The following is a 21,008-nucleotide window of genomic DNA, read 5'->3' on the forward strand; positions in this document are numbered from 1 at the left end:
GGCTGAAAAACAGGTTCTATCCCAGGGCAGTAACTCTATTGAATTCTATTGTATAGTGCAATATTAATGCAATATCAGGAGTTTTCAGTTCAATGTATAGAATGTGAAGGATGTGTGTTTGTGTTTATTTTCATAGTCATAATGTACACTGAAGATTATATTTAATTTTGTGGTACGAGGTGCAATGACAATATAGTAAAGTAAACTAAATCTGCATATCTGACGTTGTTGATATTTCTCCCAGCAATCTTAATTCCAATTTGTGATTCATCTAGCCCCGCCTTTCTCATGATGTGCTCTGCATATAAGTTAAATAGGCAGGATGACAGTATACAGTCTTCACAAATTCCTTTCTCAATTTTGAACCACAGTAGTTCCATGTCCAGTTCTCACTATTTCTTCTTGACCCGCATATAGGTTTCTCAGGAAACAAATAAGATGGTCTGGTACTCTCATCGCTTTTAAGCTTGCCACAATTTGTTGTGATCCACACAATCAAAGGCTTTAATGTAGTCAATGAAGCAGAAGTAGATGTTTTTCTGGAATTCCTTGCTGTTCTGACCTAGGCTTCACAAAATCACAAAACAGACTCCTTGTCCCAACAAAACCCCTTTTTATTAGACTGATGTGAATTCCTATCATTCACATCCAGCAAAGTCATGGCAAACAGTCTTTCAAGGATGAATTGCAACCACAAACTTTATCAGGCTTAGAGAATTGCTAGGCCGATAGCTTCCAAGTGCAATGCTATACAAGAAAATACTTGGCAAGGAATCTCTGAAAGCCACAAACAAATTTCACACTAATTAAATGAATAATTGTCTCCTGCAAACATCACTCCCCTTTTGCTCCTCTTTGTTCCCTATAGGAGGGACCATTCACTGTCCACCTGTGGATTTACTCCCGAGTTGACCCTTGTTCCTTAACTGTTCCCTTCTCCTGGTAGCTCTGCGCATGGGCACATTGGGAACAGGCTCCAGCTGTTCTTCTGCCCCCACTGATCGCCAACTCCAAAGGCAGCTGATAACTGTCAGATAGCCCTAGCCTCATCTCTGCCTCTGATGCAAAGCACTTATCAGAGCCTTCCCCAGACTCCAGGACTGGCCCATGTTCCCCCACAATCTCTTCACTATCTGAGCCTGCCACCAGCTCTGCTGGCCGCTGGCAGGCCACAACACTAGCTTTCTCCATGATCCAGCATATGTTGGCAGTTTGATCTCTAGTTCCTCTGCCTCTCTGAAATCCTGCCAGTACTTCTAGTATTTCTCAGTCCACTTAGTGCTGGAGCCTAGCTTGTAGGATTTTGAGTATAACTTAATTAGTATGTGAAATGAGTGTAATGGTGCAGTAGTTTGAAGATTCTTTGGCATTGCCCTTCTTTGGAATTGAAATGTAAACTGACATTTTCCAATCCTGTGGCTATTGTTGAATTTTCCAAATTTCCTGGCAAATTGAGTATAGCACTTTCACTGTATCATCTTTTAAACTTTTGAATAGCTCAGCTGGAATATTGTCACTTCCACTAGCTTTCTTGTTGCTCGGACTTCCTTAGGCCCTTGACATCACATTCTAGGATGTCTGACTCGAGGTCAGTGACCATCCCATCATGGTTATCAGGGACATTAAGCTCGTTCTTGTATAGTTCTTCTGTGTAATTTTGCTACCTCTTCTTAATCTCTTCTGCCTCTATTAGGTACTTGCCATTTTGGTCCTTTATCATGCCTATCTTTGCATAAAAAGTTCCCTTCATATCTCCAATTTTCTTGAAGAGGTCTCTGGTCCTCCCTATTCTATTGTTTTCTTCTATTTCTTTGCACTGTTCATTTAAGAACGCATTCTTATCTCTTTTAGCTATTCTCTGGAATTCTGCATTCAATTGGGTGTATCTTTTTGTTCTCCCTTGCCTTTCGCTTCCCTTCTTTCCTCAGCTATTTTTAAAGCTTCCTCTGATAGCCATTTTGCTTTCTTGCATTTCTTTTTCTTTGGGGTGGTTTTAGTTGCTATCTCTAGTACAATGTTGCAAACCTCCATCTATTAGTTCTTCAGGCACTCTGTCTATCAGATCTAATTCCTTAACTCAATTTGTCACTTCTACTGTATGTATATTCATCAGGGATATGATTTAATTCATACCTGAATGACCTAGTGCTTTTCCCCACTTTCTTCAATATAAGCCTAAATTTTGTATCAAGAAGCTCATGATTTGAGCCACAGTCAGCTCCTGGTCTTGTTTTTACTGACTATATAGAGTTTCTCCATCTTTGGCTGCAGAGCACATAGTCAATCTAATTTCTGTGTTGACCATCTGGTGATGTCCATGTGTAGAGTCGTCTCTTGGGTTGTTGAAAAGGAGAATATGTTTGTTATGACCATTGTATTCTCTTGACAAAACTCTACCGGCCTGTGCCCTGCTTCATTTTGTACTCCAAGGCCAAACTTACCTGCTATTCTGGTTATTTTGGCTTCCTACTTTACCATTCCAATCCTCCATGATGATAAGGACATCTTTTTTGGTGTTAATTCTAGAAGATGTTGTAGGGCTTCATAGACCGGTCAACTTCATCCTCTTCAGCACCAGTGGCTGGGGCATAGACTTGGACTAATGTGATGTTGAATGGTTTGCCTTGGATTTGAACTGAGATCATTCTGTCATTTGGGAGATTGTATCCCAGTACTGCTTTCTCTTTTATTGACTATGAAGGCTACCCCATTTCTTCTGAGGGATTCTTGCCTGCAGTAGTATATCTGATGGTAATCTGAATTAAATTCACCCATTCCTGTCCATTTTAGTTTGCTGGTTCCTAAGATGTCAATGTTCAGTCTTGTCATCTCATTTGACCACATCCAAGCTTGCCTTGATTCGTGGATCTTACATTCCAGGTTCCTATGGAGTATAGATCTTTACAGCATCGGACTTTCCACCACCAGATACATCCACAGCTGAGTGTCCTTTTGGCTTCATTCTTTCATTCTTTCTGGTGCTACTAGTACTAGCCCTTTGTTCTTCCCCAGTAGCATATTGGACACCTACCGACCTGAGGAACACATCTTCAAGTGTCATATCTTTTTGCTTTTTGGTAATGTCCATGGGGTTTTCATGGCACAGATACTGGAGTGGGTTGCCATTTCCTTCTCCAGTGGAAGAAGGTTAATACATTTTAAATCTAAGTACCAGTCTAACTCTAAATACAAGTATTAACCCTAATTACTAGCTGAAGACTGTAATTATAGATGTTGACAATTAATTCCACATTTAATGTACCTATGAAATAGCATTTCCTATACTACTCTTATTTCTACTGGGTGAATGTTTCCTTAAGCAGAAACAGTCAATTGAAATCTAATCAGCAAATTACGAGTGGACTGGGACTTCCATGCATACCTTTATTGACATCACACTTAATGTAAACTACAAGTAATTCTGAACCTATAACCATTTTAGCAGCAATTGTTCCAAGTTATAACAGCACTGATTATATGATTGTTATCATAGTCCCTGATGTTCTGTCCCAGTGTCCCTCAATCATGGGATGTTATTGTGATCTGGGCATGGCAACCTGTCTGCATTTACACCTGGTGGACAAAAGGCCTGTGATTATGTAATTGCCATTTACAACCTTCCATTCTGGTTCTTCCAGAAATCGAATGGAGAAGCTGGCAGAAAAGTTTGCAAGTCACTGGGATAAGTCTACCTCAGCTGAACATCTTCCTCAACTCCTTTGTGCTTGCATCAACCATTTGTATATTTTCTTGCACTGTTTCCAACCCACATGGTACCTCTTGCACACCTTCCAGCACTCTCCATGATCTACATGGTCTCTTCCCTAAATTACACCTTGGCTCTTATAGACTTCTGGGCAGCCTTCCAAACTTCCAGCTCTCATACATCCCTCATGCCCTTCTCCAACTCATGCTGCACCATTTTCACACTTTGCTGACCAGCAACAGCCATCCCAAGCTCCACTGTACTTATACTGAATCTTCCTGTCCACCTGTGCACTCCCTTGCTCCCTCTCCCATCTGACATCAGGTGATCATTTACCTGCCTGCTTGTTTGCAAGGTTTCTGGACTTGCAGTTTCCTGCCAGCTTTCCCATTGACTCTAGTTGTTGGAAGCTGGGAGGAAGTTGTGAAGAAAGAGCAATAGCACTTAGACTTATATACAGTTTCCCAGTGCTTTACAGCCCTATCTAAGTGGTTTACAGAGTCAGCATATTGCCCTCAACAATCTGGGTCCTCATTTTACCAACCTTGGAAGCATGGAAGACTGGGTCCACCTTGAGTTGGTGAACTGCTGGCATTAGGCAGTCAGCAGAAGTAGCCTGCACTACTGCCTTCAAATTACTGGGCCACCATGGCTCAAGTACTCCCTTAGCAACCCATTATCCTCACTTAATGACAGCAATGGAGACTACAGGGATTGCTGTCACTTAACAATGTGGGGATGTGACATCACAGTTTTTGACTGAATCACTTAATAATAGAAATTACAGTTCTAGTTGCTGTCACAACTCAAGAACTACCTAACCTATACCTTCATTTTAAGTTCATCAAATTTGATTTTATAGGTCCTTGACTTACAAACATTTGTTTAGCAACCATTATTCACTTCTCAACTGCAATGATTAATAACCATGATAAAAGGTCAGAAAACTGGGTTTGGCTCACTGAACAACATAAATTCTGGTCCCATTTGTAGTTGTAAGTCAAGGACTACCTGTATTTGGGGTTTCTTTATTTGAAAGAAAGCATTCTTATTATCATAGAAGATTGTCTACCTACAGCAAATGTACAGTTTATTTTGCTGAAAATAATGCTTGGTTATTAAGTAATCATTAAGTTATATGCCTAATTAGCAGTAACTTTTTAAAGTAACAGAGAAATCTACTCACACGGATAATAAATCTAATAGCTGCACATCCAGAAGTTGCCATTACTTTGGCGCTATTAGGGACCAGGTTAAATAGAGTAGGCACAATGGCTTCTGCTCCATGGTCAAACTTGTTTCCCAGAACTGTTGAAAGATGGCTGCATAGAATGAAATAAAGCAAATTATCAAAATTCATTCAACTGCTAATATAAAAAATTTCAACACCTCATTATATCACAATACGCTTTCTAGAATATTTAATTTCCCAAAACTTATTATTTGACATAAGCCTTTAAGAACTTTCCTACTGGGTTTCATCAGCATATATTTTAATCCAAATTTCCTTCCCCAACCCTAGCCAGCCCACGCTAGCCAGCTAGAAATGATAGAATGCTTATTTTTAAAAAATATTAAGTACAGGTAGTCCTCAACTTATGACCACAATTGAGCCCAAAATTTATATTGTTAAATGAGAAATTTATTAAGTGAGTTTTGCCACATTTTATGACTTTTCTTGCCACATTTGTTAAATGAATCACTGCACTTGTTAAATTGGTAACATAGTTGTTAAGTGAATCTGGCTTCCCCATTGACTGTGCTTATCAGAAGATTGCAAAAGGTGATCACATGACCCTAGGGCACTGCAACAATCATAAATGTGAATCAGTTGCTAAGCATCCGGATTTTGATCACGTGGCCATGTGGATACTTCAATGGTCATAAGTGTGAAAACCGTTCATAAGTCACTTTTTTCAATGCCAAGGACTACATGCATACAGCCCTTCAAAAATTAAGTTTTCGTTCTAGATTCCTTGTCATAGTGAATACCCATAGACCTATTTGAGAAATCCATGTCATGGTGATTCATTGCTTAAGAGAACTGAAAGCGCTGACATCACAGTGGAATGGCTGTGGCTAGTGGGCCTCCATGAAGCTCAGCTGATTTCTGCTTGCCTGGAGGTCCCTTGGGGCCAAAGTCACCCTGTAGGGGTGATGAAAATAGGAAGGGCTCTGTGGACGTTGGTCTCTTTGCTGGATCCAGAGAAACTTCCTGACAGGCGGAGAAGACGGCTATAATGGCTGAACCAGAGTTGTGACAGCTAGAACGAAGAAAGCACGAAAGAAAAGGCAGAAAGAGAAACAGTGTATTGGATATGGGTAAGGATTGCCTAATTTCTACCCAGAATTAAATTCAGTTCTTCAGAAGTACTTTTAAAAAGAAAGTGGGAGAAAAAGAGGGAAGGAATTGTCTTTCCTCCCTCCAAAGGAAAATGGTGAATGGAAGTTTTAAATTGATTATAAATTTGTGTGAAAAGAGAGAGAAGCGAATGGAAAGTACTATCTAAGATATGGATATGTACAATATTCCCCTTTTTAGTTGTTTTTCCTTTACATGTGGTTATAGTGAGTTCCTCCTTAAGGCTTTTAAAACTTTTGGTACAAACGGAGAGTAAGGGCGACACCTACTGGCTAAGACAGTATATAGGGAGAAAGAAGTGCAGGACAAAGGAAATATTTTGGAAGTGACTAAGTTAGGTAAGAGACTGAATTTAAACACTTTGTTTTGGGAACTGCTGCACCTGGTGTTTAGAGATGGATTGAAGACAGAATTCATTCTGGAAACTAAGCTGGGAAAAACAAGACAGTTGGTGGTTACAGTGAAGAATCCCTTTTGAACTTTTGTGGATTATAAATATCTCTGACTGACTAATGGAAATAGTGGAACAACATGAACCAGTTTTGAGAAACTGGGAAAAGACCTTGGGACTAGCTTGATATCTTGGATTATTGGAAAACTAAAGGCTGGGGGCGCTCAGTGGGCCTTATGCATTACAAATACTAATTGACAAAAGACAAGATAGAACAACTTATGTCCCCAAAGATTGGTTGGAATTGAGGAATTGGACATGTGATCTGGTCCTTTCTTATTTGCCACATGGGGTATTGAAGCGTTGGGGAGTTACCTGTGGATAGCTTTTGGGCTGTTAGTGGGGATGGTAGTGTATCCTCTGTTTGCTTACTTAAAGGGGAAAAGGGGAAACAAGGAATTAATATTAGCTGCTGAGATGACAAGTATTCCAAATTTAACCAACATAGGAAAGAAAGCATCTTCTACACCGTCATCAGCCTCCTCAAGTCCATCCAATCAAAGATGAATAGAAAGCATGCTGAAGCAAAATAAATCAAATACATTTCAAAAGGAAATGCAAGTGATGCTTCAGTCGATACAGAAGGCCATTACGAAAAATCACAACGAAATGAAAAAAGAGATAGTGAAGAATGATATGGGTGAAGAATGATATGGGAGAGATGGAAGAAAAAATACAAAATCTGGATGAAAAATTTGAGAACTTTCAACAAATAACAAAAAAACGAACAAAGAATTCAAAAAATGGAGGAGAAATCAGAACAAGCAGAGAAAAAAGTTAATGAAATAAATCAAAGATTGACACAAGCAAAGATTTGGAAAATCCAGTGATAATGCTGGAAAGAAAAAAAGCAGTCCACCATCTAAGATTCCAGAAAATAGAAGAGGAAAAGGGGAAGACCTACCAGACATAATGAGAGAGCTATTGGCAAATGCATTAGGGATTGATAAGCAGGAGATGAAGGCAGACAGATGAAATCTTTAGCATATATGAGCTACGCAAAGAGATACAAGCTTCCAAAAGAAGTACATGTGAGATTTATGAAAAAATCGATAAGAGATGAAATACTTAATAAGGCAAGAGATGAACCACTACAACATAAAGGGAAACAACTGGTAGTCTTGAAACAGGTCTCTAGGAGAGTAAGAGACTTACTGAAACAATACCAATTCTTGACTATGATAATGATTAAATACAATGTAAACTTCAGATGGCTGATACCTAGTTACCTGGCATGAAAAAAGATACAGACTGGATTCACTGGATAAAGCAATGGAATTCTATGATCATCGTTTAATATGGATGATGGACAGGAAGAGGGGAGAAACAGAATATAAAGATCAAGAAGAATCAACAACAGAAGAAAAGTATATACAAGAAGTGAAGTTGAGAAAAGAGAACGAGCAGAGCAAGAAGGAGCAAGAGCAAAGGACCAGAGGGAAATAAGAGCAACTATGAAAGTAAGACCTATATATAAGTAAAGCAATGCAAGAAGAAATAAAAATGCTGCCAATTAATATAAATGGGATGAATTCCCTCATGAAAAGGAAAAAATATTCACAAAATTACAAAGATTAAAATTAGATATAATATCTTTACAGCAAGTACATATTAAAAAGCACCATAATAAATTATTAGACTATCCTAAATTGAGGAAACTATACTCTTCGTTATAGCAACAAAAGATGGAGTTATATATTAAAGAAACAATAAATGCTAAACAAATTTTCAAAGGTGAAGAAGGGAGAATTTTGATGGTGGAAGTGACATTAAATCAAAAACAGATATTTTTAGTAGCAATATATGCGCTGAATAATGGACAGGAAGAATTTTATTAAAAACTTCACAAGAAGATACTTGAAATAGAATATGAAAATATTTGTCTCATAGGAGACTTTAATGCAATAGTTGATACAAACCTGACTATAAAAGTAAAAGTAAAAAAACAAGAAAGTCCTTATTTAGAACTTCCGCCATCTTTAAGATGGCGGAAGAAATATGTATACAGGTTATTTGGAGAGAAACCAACTCAGAGAAAAAGCAATATACATCTAATCTAACAGACATCAATTTGGTCTAGAAGATATAATATGGATGTTGGCGGAATTAAGCACGAGTGTGCAAGAGATAGAAATAAAAACAAATATATGGGCTGACCTTAATCCAATAAAAATCATTTGGAAGGAAAAAAGAGAAGAGTAGGATGGACTCTGAACCAATTATACTAAAAGGCAAAGAATTTATACAGATGATGGAAAATGAAATGGGATTTTTCTTTAAAGAGAACAGGAAAGGGGAGACTTCATTACAAAATGTTTGGGATACAGTGAAAGCATATATTAGGGGATTATCTATTACCTATATAGAGAGGAAAAAATAATGCCAAAAGACACTAGAAGAAGAGCACCAAAACTTGAACTACAACTATAAAAAGTACCACAAAAGGTAAATTTTAAAAAACCAAATAACACAATACAGTGGAATCTCGACTGTAATCCATTCCAGGATTTCGGTCGCAACCTGATTTGGTCGTGACTGGAGCAAGACTGACTGCACATGCAGGTAGGAAAAAAAATGACGCGGCAGGGGAAATCGCTGTGGCAGGGAAAATCGCTGCAGCTGTGTTTGATCGCCGCCTGAGGATTTGTTTGCAACCAGAATGAAACATTTAGTGGATTTTTTGGTCAGCACCTGGTTTGGTCGTGGTCAGAAGCATGACCCGAGGTTCCACTGTATTTGGAAAAAGCTAACTTACCAAAAGTGTTTGAAATGATGAAGAATGTGCTAAATGAAAGAATAACAATGGTAGAACTAGTAGAGATGGCTAAAAGACAAAAGAATAATAAAACACCAGGTCCAGATGGACTATCAGCAGAAATCTGTAAAAATCTACAAGATACACTAAGCTTGTCAATGTTAGAGGTATATAATGAAGTTTTATTAGTAGCCAAGATACCACACACATGGATGGAAGCTAATATTACTTTAATCCCAAAAGAAGACTCATATCTAACACAAATAAAGAATTATAGACCAATATCTTTATTAAATGCAGACTGCAAAGTATTTGCTTCAATAATAGCTGAAAGACACAAGAGATTCTTGAATGAGTTTATACACTCTGATCAAAATGGGTTTCTACCTAAAAGGCAAATTAAAAAATAATGTGAAAATTATCTTAGATACATTGGAATATTATGAAGTACACTGTGAAAAATAATTGGCATTGATCTTTCTAGAGGCTCAAAAAGTTTTTGATAATATAAATTGGCAATTTATGGTGCAACAACTGTAGTGTATGGACTTCGGTGAAAAATTTATAAACATGATCAAGGCAATTTACACAAATCAGAGAGCAAAAATTATTGTGAATGGGGATGTGACAGAAAACTTCTATATAAAAAAGGCACAAGCCAAGAATGTCTATTGTCCCCATTATTATTTATATTAACACTAGAAGTGTTAATTAGAAATATTAGATCCAGAAATAAAAGGAATGGAAATAAAAAGAGTATAAATTGTAAGCATTTGCAGATGACCTGGTTTTTATATTAGAAGAACCATTAGAAATTGGCCCCAGGCTAATAGGAAAAATAGAAGAATATGGAGAAGTTGCAGGACTGAAAATTAATAAAAAAAAATTAAATATTAGTTAAAAACCTTACAGATAATCAGAAACATGAATTGACAAAGATAGATCTTCAGATAGTAAACAAAGTGAAACATTTAGGAATTTACTTAAGAGCAAGATGTGCAACAATTAAAGATGATAACTATATAAAGTTAATGCAACAAATTAAACTGTATTTGGAGAAATGGAAGAATCTACAACTCCCAATGATAGGGAGAATAGCTACTGTAAAAATGAATATATTGCCGAAACTACTTTTCTTATTCCAAACAGTACCGATTACTAGAGAAAAAATATTTTGAAGAATTGAATACAATAATTTTGAAATAGATTTGGCAAGGGGGAAAAGCAAGAATAAGACTGAAAATGTTACAGGAGTCTAAATATAATGGGAGGTTGGGTTACCGGACTGGGAGTTGTATTACCACACATCTGTACTTACATGGGTGAAAGAATGGATAAATTTGAGTCATAGAAGGTTATTATTACTGGAGGGCCATGATCCTCAATCAGGGGGGCATGCCTTTCTGTGGTATGACAGTACACAGGTATTTTCAAAGGCACTATGTGAGTTTATTTTCAGTATGGGAAAAAGTTAAATAAAAAAACTATAGGAAAATACCAGTCTGTCTTTCTACAATGGAAGCATTGATACATCCAAATATTGTCAACTTGGAAAAAAACTGTATCCTACAAAGACATCTTAAATGAGGAAAGAGAACATAAAACCAGACAGGAGTTACAAAACCAACAGTTGGACTTAGCTTAGTTGCCACACCTGCAAATACAATCTAGATATGAGAAAGATGCAAAAAAACATTAGTATTTCTATAAAGAACCGACAATACTTGATCAGACACTATTAGAGACAAATGAAAAATTGATAAGGGAATTATGTAGTTACCTACTAAATTTAAAATGGAAGATGAATAAGTAAAAGAAACAATGATAGTATGGGCAAAAAAATTCAGCTATGCTATAGTATTAGATAAATGGCAAAAACTTTGGGATAGAAATTACAAACTGACAATGGCTACAGTATATAAGGAGAACCTTTGAAAATTGTTTTATAGGTAGCATCTGCCACCAGCAAGACTAGCAAAGATATTTAAAAATATGTCCACCAAATGTTGGGAATATAACCAGACACTAGATACCTATTATCATATGTGGTGGACATGTATGAAGGCAAGAAAATACTAGACGAAAATACATACATAGTAGGAAAAGATGATTAAGCAGCATTTAGATTTAAAGCCAGAAATATTTTTGTTAGGAATAATACCAGAAAGCTATGATAAAGGGACTATATACTTAAGGCTTCATGTATTGGCAGCAGTGAGAATTCTATTTGTACAATATTGAAAAAATGAGAACAGCCCACCAGACCAAAACATAATTTGGAAAATATTGGACTGTGCAGAGATGGATAGATTGACATTAAAAATAAAAGATAAAGGAGATACGTTTTATCAATGAGATATGTTTTATCATGAGATATGTTTTATCAATGGTTAGACCTAAGAGGTAGAAGTTAGAAAAAGAAAGATTATTGTTATGTGCATGTAAAAGATGAACGTTATGTATGACTATAAATATGCTAGTATAATTAATATGATTACAAATAAGCTAATATAATTATAATTATTGCTATAATTACTATGTATATTAATATTATTGCTATTAGTATGTCTGTTGTTTTTTTCAGTAAAATGAAGTGCCTGGACAATACACAGTTTTCAAAATACTAATTAATTGATTAATTAATTAATTAAATTTTAAAAAAGAACTGAAAGATGCTATGTATGAGATGGAAGACTGCCCTGGAAGATTGTTGGTAATTTCAGATACAGCAATAGAAAGGTATTATGCCCTTGGTAGAGTTGGACTCTGAGGGAGAGGAGGAACAGCTGACAGGGAGTGGAAGTGTGGCTCCAGAGGTTGTGGAGGAGGCTGGGCAGAGACCGACTGGGCAGTCAGAGGAAGCACCAGGTCCATCCCCTTTGCATCCTAGGACATGCAGGGAGGAATAGAGAAGGCAACAACTTGGCTTACGGAAGAGGAAGCAGCCATGATCCTCCTCACTGGTTGCAGCTGGGGAGACTAGTATATGAGAGACGATTACAACATAGCATTGCCAGAAGCAAAACATGTGTTATTTTGGGCTGAAGTTATCTTGGTTGGCGTCCTTCCAACAGATTGTGCCTTGTTATCTCCTTGAATTTGGTAATTACTTATCCTGGTCCATTGTGGAAATTTCGTCCTTGTAGTTTGTTTCGTGTTTTATTTTACTTCTATTTGCTCATTAAGTTCAGACTGTATTGCTTTCTTTTGAAGACTATTTTTGAGTATGTTTTAGCTCCAAATGAGAATTATTGAACAGTGGGGCCAAGTTGGAAGCATTAAAGGACATTTATTTACATTTTGGATTTTGTTACGTTTGTGTTACACTCCGGGTCATCACAGAAAGGTGTTGTAAGAATGAGTATTTGTCAAGAGAAGTGAAAATTGCTGTGTTTAACAGCATTCTTTTGCCCATTTTATTAAATAGTAGTTATATATAGGTAGTCCCGGACTTACAACAATTTTAGGGACTGTTCAAACTTACATTGGCACTGGAAAAAGTGTCTTCTGACAGTTTTTCACACTTATGACTATTGTAGCATCCCCATGATCATGTGATCAAAATTTATGATGATTGCAGTATCTCAAGGTCATGTGATCCTATTCTGCAAACAAAATCAACAGAAAGCCAGATTCACTTAACAACCATGCAATAGTTCAAAAAAGGTTGCAAAGTGGAGCAAAAAAGGTTGCAAAGTGGGGCAAAACTCACAACTGTCTTAGCAACAGAAACTTTGAGCTTAATTATAGTTATAACTCAAGGACTACCTGTATTAGAAAAATAAAAAGTTAAATGCATTGGGCATGAGCTACTTAAAAAGTGTGTATAGTAAAACAGCTAGAGATGGAGTCAAGTATAATAGACAGAAGCAGGGGTCACCAACCTTTTGGACCTCAGGGACCACCAAACTCATAATTTTAAATCCCAGGGACACTAACCGGTTCTGTGGGTGTGGCCAAATTTGTGGGTGTGGCTTGACGGTCATGTGACTGGCTGGGCATGGCTTGTATGTAAATATTATAAATATTTATATAAATATTATAAATATAAATAAATATAAATATTTTTAATGTTTTGTTTGTTTTTTAAAAAACAATAAAATTGTTTTCAAAATATATATATATTTATATAAATATTGATTTTTTTTAAATAAAAAAAGAGCAATTTTTACCCAAAATCAGGCAAAGCAGGCAGGCAGATTGAGTTGGTCATAGAATCACAGATTCATTCAGAAATCTATCTGTCTGCCATCGGCTAGCGCAATCTGTCACATAAAATTTGCTTGCAAGCAAACTCATAAAATTAACTCACAACACACCACGTATTTAAATAATGATTTTTTTTATTAAAAAGAGCAACTTTTACCCAAAATCTGGCAAAGCAGGTAGGCAGATTGAGTTGCTCACAGAATCATTCAGTGATCTATCTATCTGCCATCGGCTAGCTCAGTCTCTCAAATTTGCTTACTGTGAGTCTGCACTGAATAATAGAACCTTCAGTCATAAGGGAGGTTTGGCTGTGTTTAAAAGTAGAGCCGAAGATCTAAAGACTAGCTAAAAAGCAAGAAATACAACCATTTCCTGCTTCCTAGTTAATTTAAATCTCCTGGCACAGCAGAACAGATGATGGTCGGAAAAAGGAAAAATAGCAATTTAGCAGGCAAGTTTGCCGGGTAAGGAGTGAGTGGGCGGGGAGGGTTTCTGCGGGTCATGTGGGTGGTACAGACTTGTGTTTTTGCGCAGCCTGGATTAATTGCTTTGGGGGGTGCTCTGGGGGTGAGATTTCTCTGCGGCCCACCAAAATTTTCTCAGGGCCCACCAGTTGGTGACCACTGGACTAAAGGACTGAATATAAAAATGAATGGCAAATCAGAATGAAATACATCCAAGTGATTTGTTCATATAGAGAATGGATGATCGAACAGAAACACACACACATACACAAACAATGGATAAATCTAGAGAAAAGGAAAAGAAAACTATGGTTACATGAAAAAGATGTTAAATTAATTAGAATATAAGCATAACTTTTTGCATAAAGTTATTTTGGAAGGAAATACTGAGATGAGTATGTATGCATGTGTAGTTATAAATAGTATGTCAGCAAAACTATTAAGTGGGACTAGATGCTACAACAGTAAACTTACTTTATACTATTTTTAATGGTTCCAATTTTATCTCTTATATAAAATTCAAGATACTGTATTAACCAATTATGCCACATGCAGTTTTAGGAATACAGTGTTTCAAAGAATACATCTTTTTGTAGGGTTCTAGGGTTGTATGTAGCAACCCTGCTTACTATGGGCCTTCTCAATGTTGGTCTCCTTTTTGAATGCCTTAAGGAAGGCTTGCTTATTTATTGTCTTTTTGGTACCAAAGATATCCATTTTGGTATACTAAATCTTTTATTATACTATTATGTTACTATTTTATGTTAGTTTTTCCTGCAATCTATATCTGTTTATCTCATGTTGATTTTAGTTGTGCACTTTAATCATTTACTCAATGATTAAATTGTAATTGTAATTTTAGTGCTTAATCCAGTGGAACCATATGGGCTTTTGGATCTATTTGCAAAAACTGAAAGACAAATTATTGCACTAAGTAAATAAATTTACATAGACACAGTTATTTCAATACTATTTGATCCTGCTGGATTAAATAGATAATTAACACCTGAGACAAATGCCATTTACTGATTTGTTTTAGTACTTTTAAATCATTTTTAAAAGTTGCAATAAAGTTGGAATTCAATCTAGAATACCAGACTATAATCATTTTTATATACAGGTAGTCCTGGAGTTATGAATGTAATGGAGCCTACCCATTCCATTCATAACCCGAGGATTCGTGGGGGTGAATCTTGTATCTTGAACAAGATCACTCCCTGCTTTCTCTCATGCATTTGCTAATTGAATGCACGGCTCGTTAAGTGCACATATCTCAGGGTGGGGAAGGAAATTCCTTTTTCAGCACCAGAAGTCTCATCAAGCAGATGGCCAGCAAGAAAGGAGGTCTGGAAGGCCGCACACAGCCCTCTGGGCCTCCTTTCTTGTTGGCAAAGCACTGGAAGATTGCATCCCTTTATATTTCAGCATCCCTTTTCAAAAAGCCTTTCTTTTGCCTGCTCCTCCCAAGCTCCATGGTGCCAAGCTCCCAAGCTCTGCTGGTGCCAACCAAAGCTTTTTGCAAATTACTGCCAAAGTCTACAGGAACACAATCTTCCTGCAGGCTTCGGTAAGGAAACAGCAAACAGAGGGAAGGCCTGAAGGCCTGAAGCCTTCTCTCCATTTGCAAACATCCAGACTTCAATTTACAGACAATAGAGACCTACAGTGTGAGATCATATAAGATCAATAGCACAAGATCTTGCTCTACTGATCTTGCATGATCTTGCAGTACATTAGGTCTGTGTTCTCTACGAATGCACCAAAAGCTTGAAGTCGGCAAATAAACTGTGATACAAAGGAGATCTTCACAAAGTAAGTGAGTCTCCACAGGTGAAGTGGAGGGGGGGAATAGGCAGGGTGAATGTTGCAGAGTCTCTATGGTCATTTGTAAGAGTGAACAACTGCCATGGTGCTGCAATATTTATAATTTCAGGACTCCTTTATAAATGCTAGGGGTCACTTATTACGTAACTTCGAATGTTTGCTAAGGGAACGCTTCTAACCCAGGGATTACCTGTGTGCATACATATATTTATATGATCCAGCATCTTCAAATTTGCTATAGTGATTAAATTATAAATCAAAATATTTAAAATCTAGGGCAACTTCATATACAGCAAAATTTAGGAGCAAATGTGGATTTTCCTCTTCTGTGAATGATGCATTCAGCAATATGAAACATTAAATTAAAACAGGGATGATAGAAAGAAGTGGACATACACAAGCCAACTTCAGATTCCTTAACAAACTGCCTATACCTCTGCCTATACCTATTATGAATAGTATGAATAGTATTATGAATATATTATGAATATATTATGAATATAATATATATTATGAATATAATAATGCGAAGTTTATCCTTACCTAGGCACTTTAATGTCTTGCACGTTCAGAATTACAAGAAGGAAGATGAACAAATAAACACTATTTAATCCTCTGAGTGCAAGAACAAACATTTTCAGCAGGTACCCTGCTAAACCCTATTAGAAGAAGTCCTCAACTTATGATTGTAATTAAGCCCAGTATTATAGTTGTAAGTCATAGCAGTTAAATGGCTAACTTAACTTTGAGCTGTGTTTCGAAACAGATTGTTTATGCAGGTATTTTGTTAATTATATTATTTATACAGGTAGTTCTCAACTTACCACCACAATTCTCAGTCAATGAGAGAAGTGGTTATTAAGTGAAATGTCATGTGATGGCTTTGCTTAAAAACTGAAATCCTGGCACTCCTGTTGTGGTCATTAAGAGCTCTCAGGGGTTGAAGTCCTAGGTGCCTCGGGTGGATGGGGGAGGCTCTGAAAATACAGGCTGCATGCAAATGTCTTTCTGTTCAGTAGTTGAAAATCTTCCCTGCCAAAATCCAAACAGGATTTTCAGCCCAAGAGGAAAGACACACACAGATTGCACCTTACTTGCCAAGGTCTTCCCTTCACCAAGGCAGCCCATTATTCTTACCTTAACACACTGCTTCTCCACTGAAAATCCAAGCAAGATTTTTAGGCCGAATTAGCGCATGGCCTGCACCAGGCTTCCCCCATTTTCCAGAGGCATGTGATACTTCTTTGCTCAGGGACCAAAAATCCTGCATGGATTTTAGCTCTGTCTTACTTCTGGGGACTAGCTGAAAGAGCTCTCCCTACCAAAGAATTTCAGTTCTCTGCCTGTTTGAATTGTTGAACTTGAAGCAGGAACATAACAGAAATCTTTCAACAGACAGCTCTTTCTAAAAACCCCAAAAAGGACAGTGAGTCCTCTTGGCAGGCAGCAGCAGCTTGCAATCTTTCAATTTGACTTTCAGGGAATCTGCAGAGAATATTGTCAAGTGGTGATTACATGATTGTCATGGCCCTATTAGAGTCTGAATTGAGGAGGAAGATGAACAGCTGACAGGGAGTGGGAGTGTGGTTCTGTTGGCTGTGGAAGGGCAAAGTCTGGCTAGGCAGAGCATGGAAGAGGTAGAACAAGGCAGAGGGAGTTCAGAGGAAGTCCCACCCCACCCCCTCTTCATCCTAGGGCACAAAGGGAGGAACGGAGAAGAGAGCAACATGGGTTGCTTGGCTTACGAGGAAGGAAAGGGCCTGATTCCCTTCATTAGCCACAGCTAGGAAGAGAGTTTAAAAGAGATGCATGCTGAGTGTGGCAGCTACTGGGAGCAAACGTGAGTTCATCCTGTGTTGACTTTGGTTATCTGTGTTCCTGGCATCTTCCCAACCATGTTGAATTATTGCCTGCACGTCTGGAATTCTTGATCCTGCCCTGCCAAACTAGTCTGGACTTATAATTACAGTTTTTGTTGTCCATATTTTGGACTTGATTCTCTGCAGCCAAAGGCTGCTCCTGGGACAGTTTTTCTCCAGCAGAAGGTAACCAGGACATTTGGGGCAAAGTTGGAGCTAATAAAGGGACTCCTACTGATTATCTGACTGTGTTACCTTTGTGCCATGCCTTGGGTCATCACAATGATTGATGGAAAACAGTTGTAAGTGTGAACAGGATGCCAAGCATCCAGATCACAATCATGTTCCTACAATTTCGTGGTGACATGTTTTAATAGTCAGAAACACTTTAAAGGTCTTTTGAATGCTGATGTTAATTCAAAGCATTATTAAGCAAATAGTCATAAATCAAGGACTAACTGTATAGAAATTTTTAAAAAAACCAAGGCACATATGGCATATTTCCAACAGGGACTCTCAATACTCAGTTAAATTCAGCAAGGCACTTCGTTTTCTTGATCTATACTTACGCTACTGTGATGCATGCTTCTCTAACCACCTGTGATCTGAGATCTTTAGCAGATAATTTAAATGCTCCATCCAACAGTCGTAAATGCTGGAAAAAGCCATCATATTGCGCAGCTCCAGCAACAAGTAATGACCTGACCTTCTTAAGCTGGGGTAGTGAAAGAGCAAATAAGAATATTAACTTTTCTAAATGCAAATATGCTGTAATGAATTATATAATCACATTTAAAAATATGTAAAATTTAAAAAATAGATGTACCGCATTAGTGCGCTGATCCCAATCATGTTTATCATCTGACAAGATTTCCCTGATTTTATTTAGTGTTTCTTCAAGTTCACGACTAGAATATATCTGAAAAAGAAACTTCCAGTCAAATCCATTATCTCGTCCAGTAAATAATTGGAAAAAAAATTAAGTAGCTAGGTAAGACTGTCTTCTATAGCTAGTGCAGCAGTTGTGACCTCTATTTTGCAGGATGGCTTGTTAATTGGAGGTGCCCAATGTGACACTCTTACATTTCCATGAAATCTCTTAGCATGAAGAGATGTCATGATTAGCAAAGATTAATTATTTGCTAATAGCTTTGATAATTCCTTCTCAACTATGAATCAATTAATGTGAAATTCAATGTCATAAATGAGGGAAAGCAATGGGAAATGAATCTGTTTTTTTGGTACAGCACAGGGATTTTAAGAAAAATAAATGGATATTGATTAAGAAAATATAACAAAGTGGTTCATATATTTTTAGAATGTAGAACTAAATCATAAGAAAACAGTGTACATGTTAAGCAAGATTATATCATTTTTCAACAATAAACGTACAATGAAATGAGCACTGATGGAAAGATAATAATTCTGTTTCAGTAAATACCCAAGAAGACTGGAAGTAGTGCATAAAAATATAAAATGCACAAAATATTCTGGGATACTGAATTACTTAACACAAAACAATTGTGAAAAGTCAATAATCACAGTTGTGATAAAAATGTTGACTTCATAACTTTATATATTATATAAAAGCCAACTTGCTTATATTGCAATAGCCCAGAGAGGACAACCTAATATAAGAGCATATATTAACATAGCAAAATAAACTCTTAAGTAGTTTTTAAATTATTATATACTATAGAAAGTATAGAAATGTGATTTCTGGAAAGTTATTTAAACATCATATCATTTTCATGTTTACCATATAATAAAACTCTATAGGTAAAAATAAATTACTTTGCAATTATGTTAGAGAAATTATATTACTGCCTGAATTTCTTTAAATTATATAATCCTTAAATTTTGATGTAAGGAAAAAGATCTGGAAGATCAAACCTAGAAAAAAAGATCTGTGGACTAGTGCATTCAAGGGGAAATTGAGACTAACATGAACAGTGCCGTTACTGTTGATGAACTGGATAAACCCCTACCCTCCCATCCTAAAAAAAGGGGGCTTCTGAACGTGCAGTCTCTGAGACACAGTGGTCAGTTATGAAGGACAAAAGACTTCTCTCAACCTTGTAAATTACTTGTTACTGAGGCACAATGGGGATATACTTTTAGTCTTAGCAATTAAACTAGATTTTTAGAACTGAAAACAAGTAAAGCCTTTGCTCTGTTGTGCCTCCTCACCTACTAGATCAGTAGTTCCCAAAGTGAGCGACACCGCCCCTAGGGGGTGGTGGGATGCCTTGGGGGAGAGCTAAGAGGCAGGGGGGCTGGCAGGGGGGCGCTAAGAGTGGGCAGGGGCGCTAGAGTGGGCCCCTTACAGGGCGCAATCCAAGGGTGGGATTCTACTGGTTCATTACCATTCCTGATAGTTTGGAGAACTGGTAAAATGGGCCCCTGGCTGGCCCTGCTCCTCTCCGCCTGCTCCTCCGTTCCCTGCCCAGTCAGTCCTTATTGCATATGTGCGACATTGTGCGCATGCACAACAATTGCTGACAGCCATAGCAGTGCGTTGGAGAAGTGGAACAAGTAAATCCGGAGGTCGGTAATTTTTGCTGCAAAAAGTATCCAGACACCATGTGCTTTTTTCGGCGCAGCGGGAGTCCAGCTACACCAAAAAAACATGCAGCATCTAGAGGTTTTTTGCAGCAAAAATTACTGACCTCCAGCTTTGCTCTGCTTCTCCAAAGCACCACCGCTGCCTCGTTCTAGTCACCAGTCATGCAGGTTCACACCATTGACTGCTGCACCACTCCGCTCAGACTTGCTTGGGCAAGTCCCGCCGGTGCAGCGGGCTCAATGGGGTGAATCTGCAGGGTCGCACCTAGAATGCGGCCACAGCGGCACGTTGGAAAAGCAGAGCAAAGCCAGAAGTCGGCAATTTTCACTGCAAAAAATCTCCGGCCGCTGCATGTTTTTTTTCGGTGCAGCTGGACTCCAGAGAGAGAGAAAAAAGAAAGAGAGAGAGAGAAGGAAAGACAGAGGAAGAGAGAGAGGAGGAAAGAGAGAAGGAACAGACAAGAAAGTAAAGAAAGAAAAGAGAGAGAAAAAGGAAGAGAAAGGAAAAAGGAGAGACAAAGAAAGAGTGGATAGAAGGAAGGGACAGAAAGAAAGAGAGGGAAAGAAAGAGAGAGAGAGGGAATGAAAGAGAAAGAAAGAGGGCGGAGAAAGTGAATGGGATATGTAGGGAGGGAGAGGGAAAAAGAGAAAGAGAAGGAAGAGACAAGAAATTAAAGAGAAGGGGAAAGAAAAAGGGAGAGAGAAAGGAAGAAAAAGGAAAGACAAAGAAAGAGGGGAGAGGTGGAAGGAAGGGACAGAAAGAAAAAGAAAGGAAGGAATGAAGGAAGGAAGGGAGGGAGGGAGGGAGGGAAA

The 21,008-nt window shown here is 37.7% G+C and overlaps 1 protein-coding gene across 46 annotated transcripts in view; it reads right to left on the bottom strand.

Moving 5' to 3' along the window:
• The window catches only part of CLASP2 (cytoplasmic linker associated protein 2), a 289,137-nt gene that overhangs the window by 157,192 nt on the left and 110,937 nt on the right, over positions 1–21,008 (bottom strand). For all 46 annotated transcript variants that reach the window (XM_087915720.1, XM_087915696.1, XM_087915693.1 and 43 more), the window contains 3 exons: positions 18,457–18,549; positions 18,200–18,345; positions 4,893–5,028 (listed from right to left, as the gene is read on the bottom strand). In XM_087915720.1, the coding sequence (XP_087771846.1) occupies positions 4,893–5,028; positions 18,200–18,345; positions 18,457–18,549 (375 nt within the window). The remainder of the gene's footprint in view (positions 1–4,892; positions 5,029–18,199; positions 18,346–18,456; positions 18,550–21,008) is intronic.

Source organism: Pseudonaja textilis, chromosome Z (assembly GCF_049901715.1).
Source record: "Pseudonaja textilis isolate UNSWEBS1 chromosome Z, rPseTex1.2, whole genome shotgun sequence".
NCBI classification, from domain to species: Eukaryota; Metazoa; Chordata; class Lepidosauria; order Squamata; family Elapidae; genus Pseudonaja; species Pseudonaja textilis.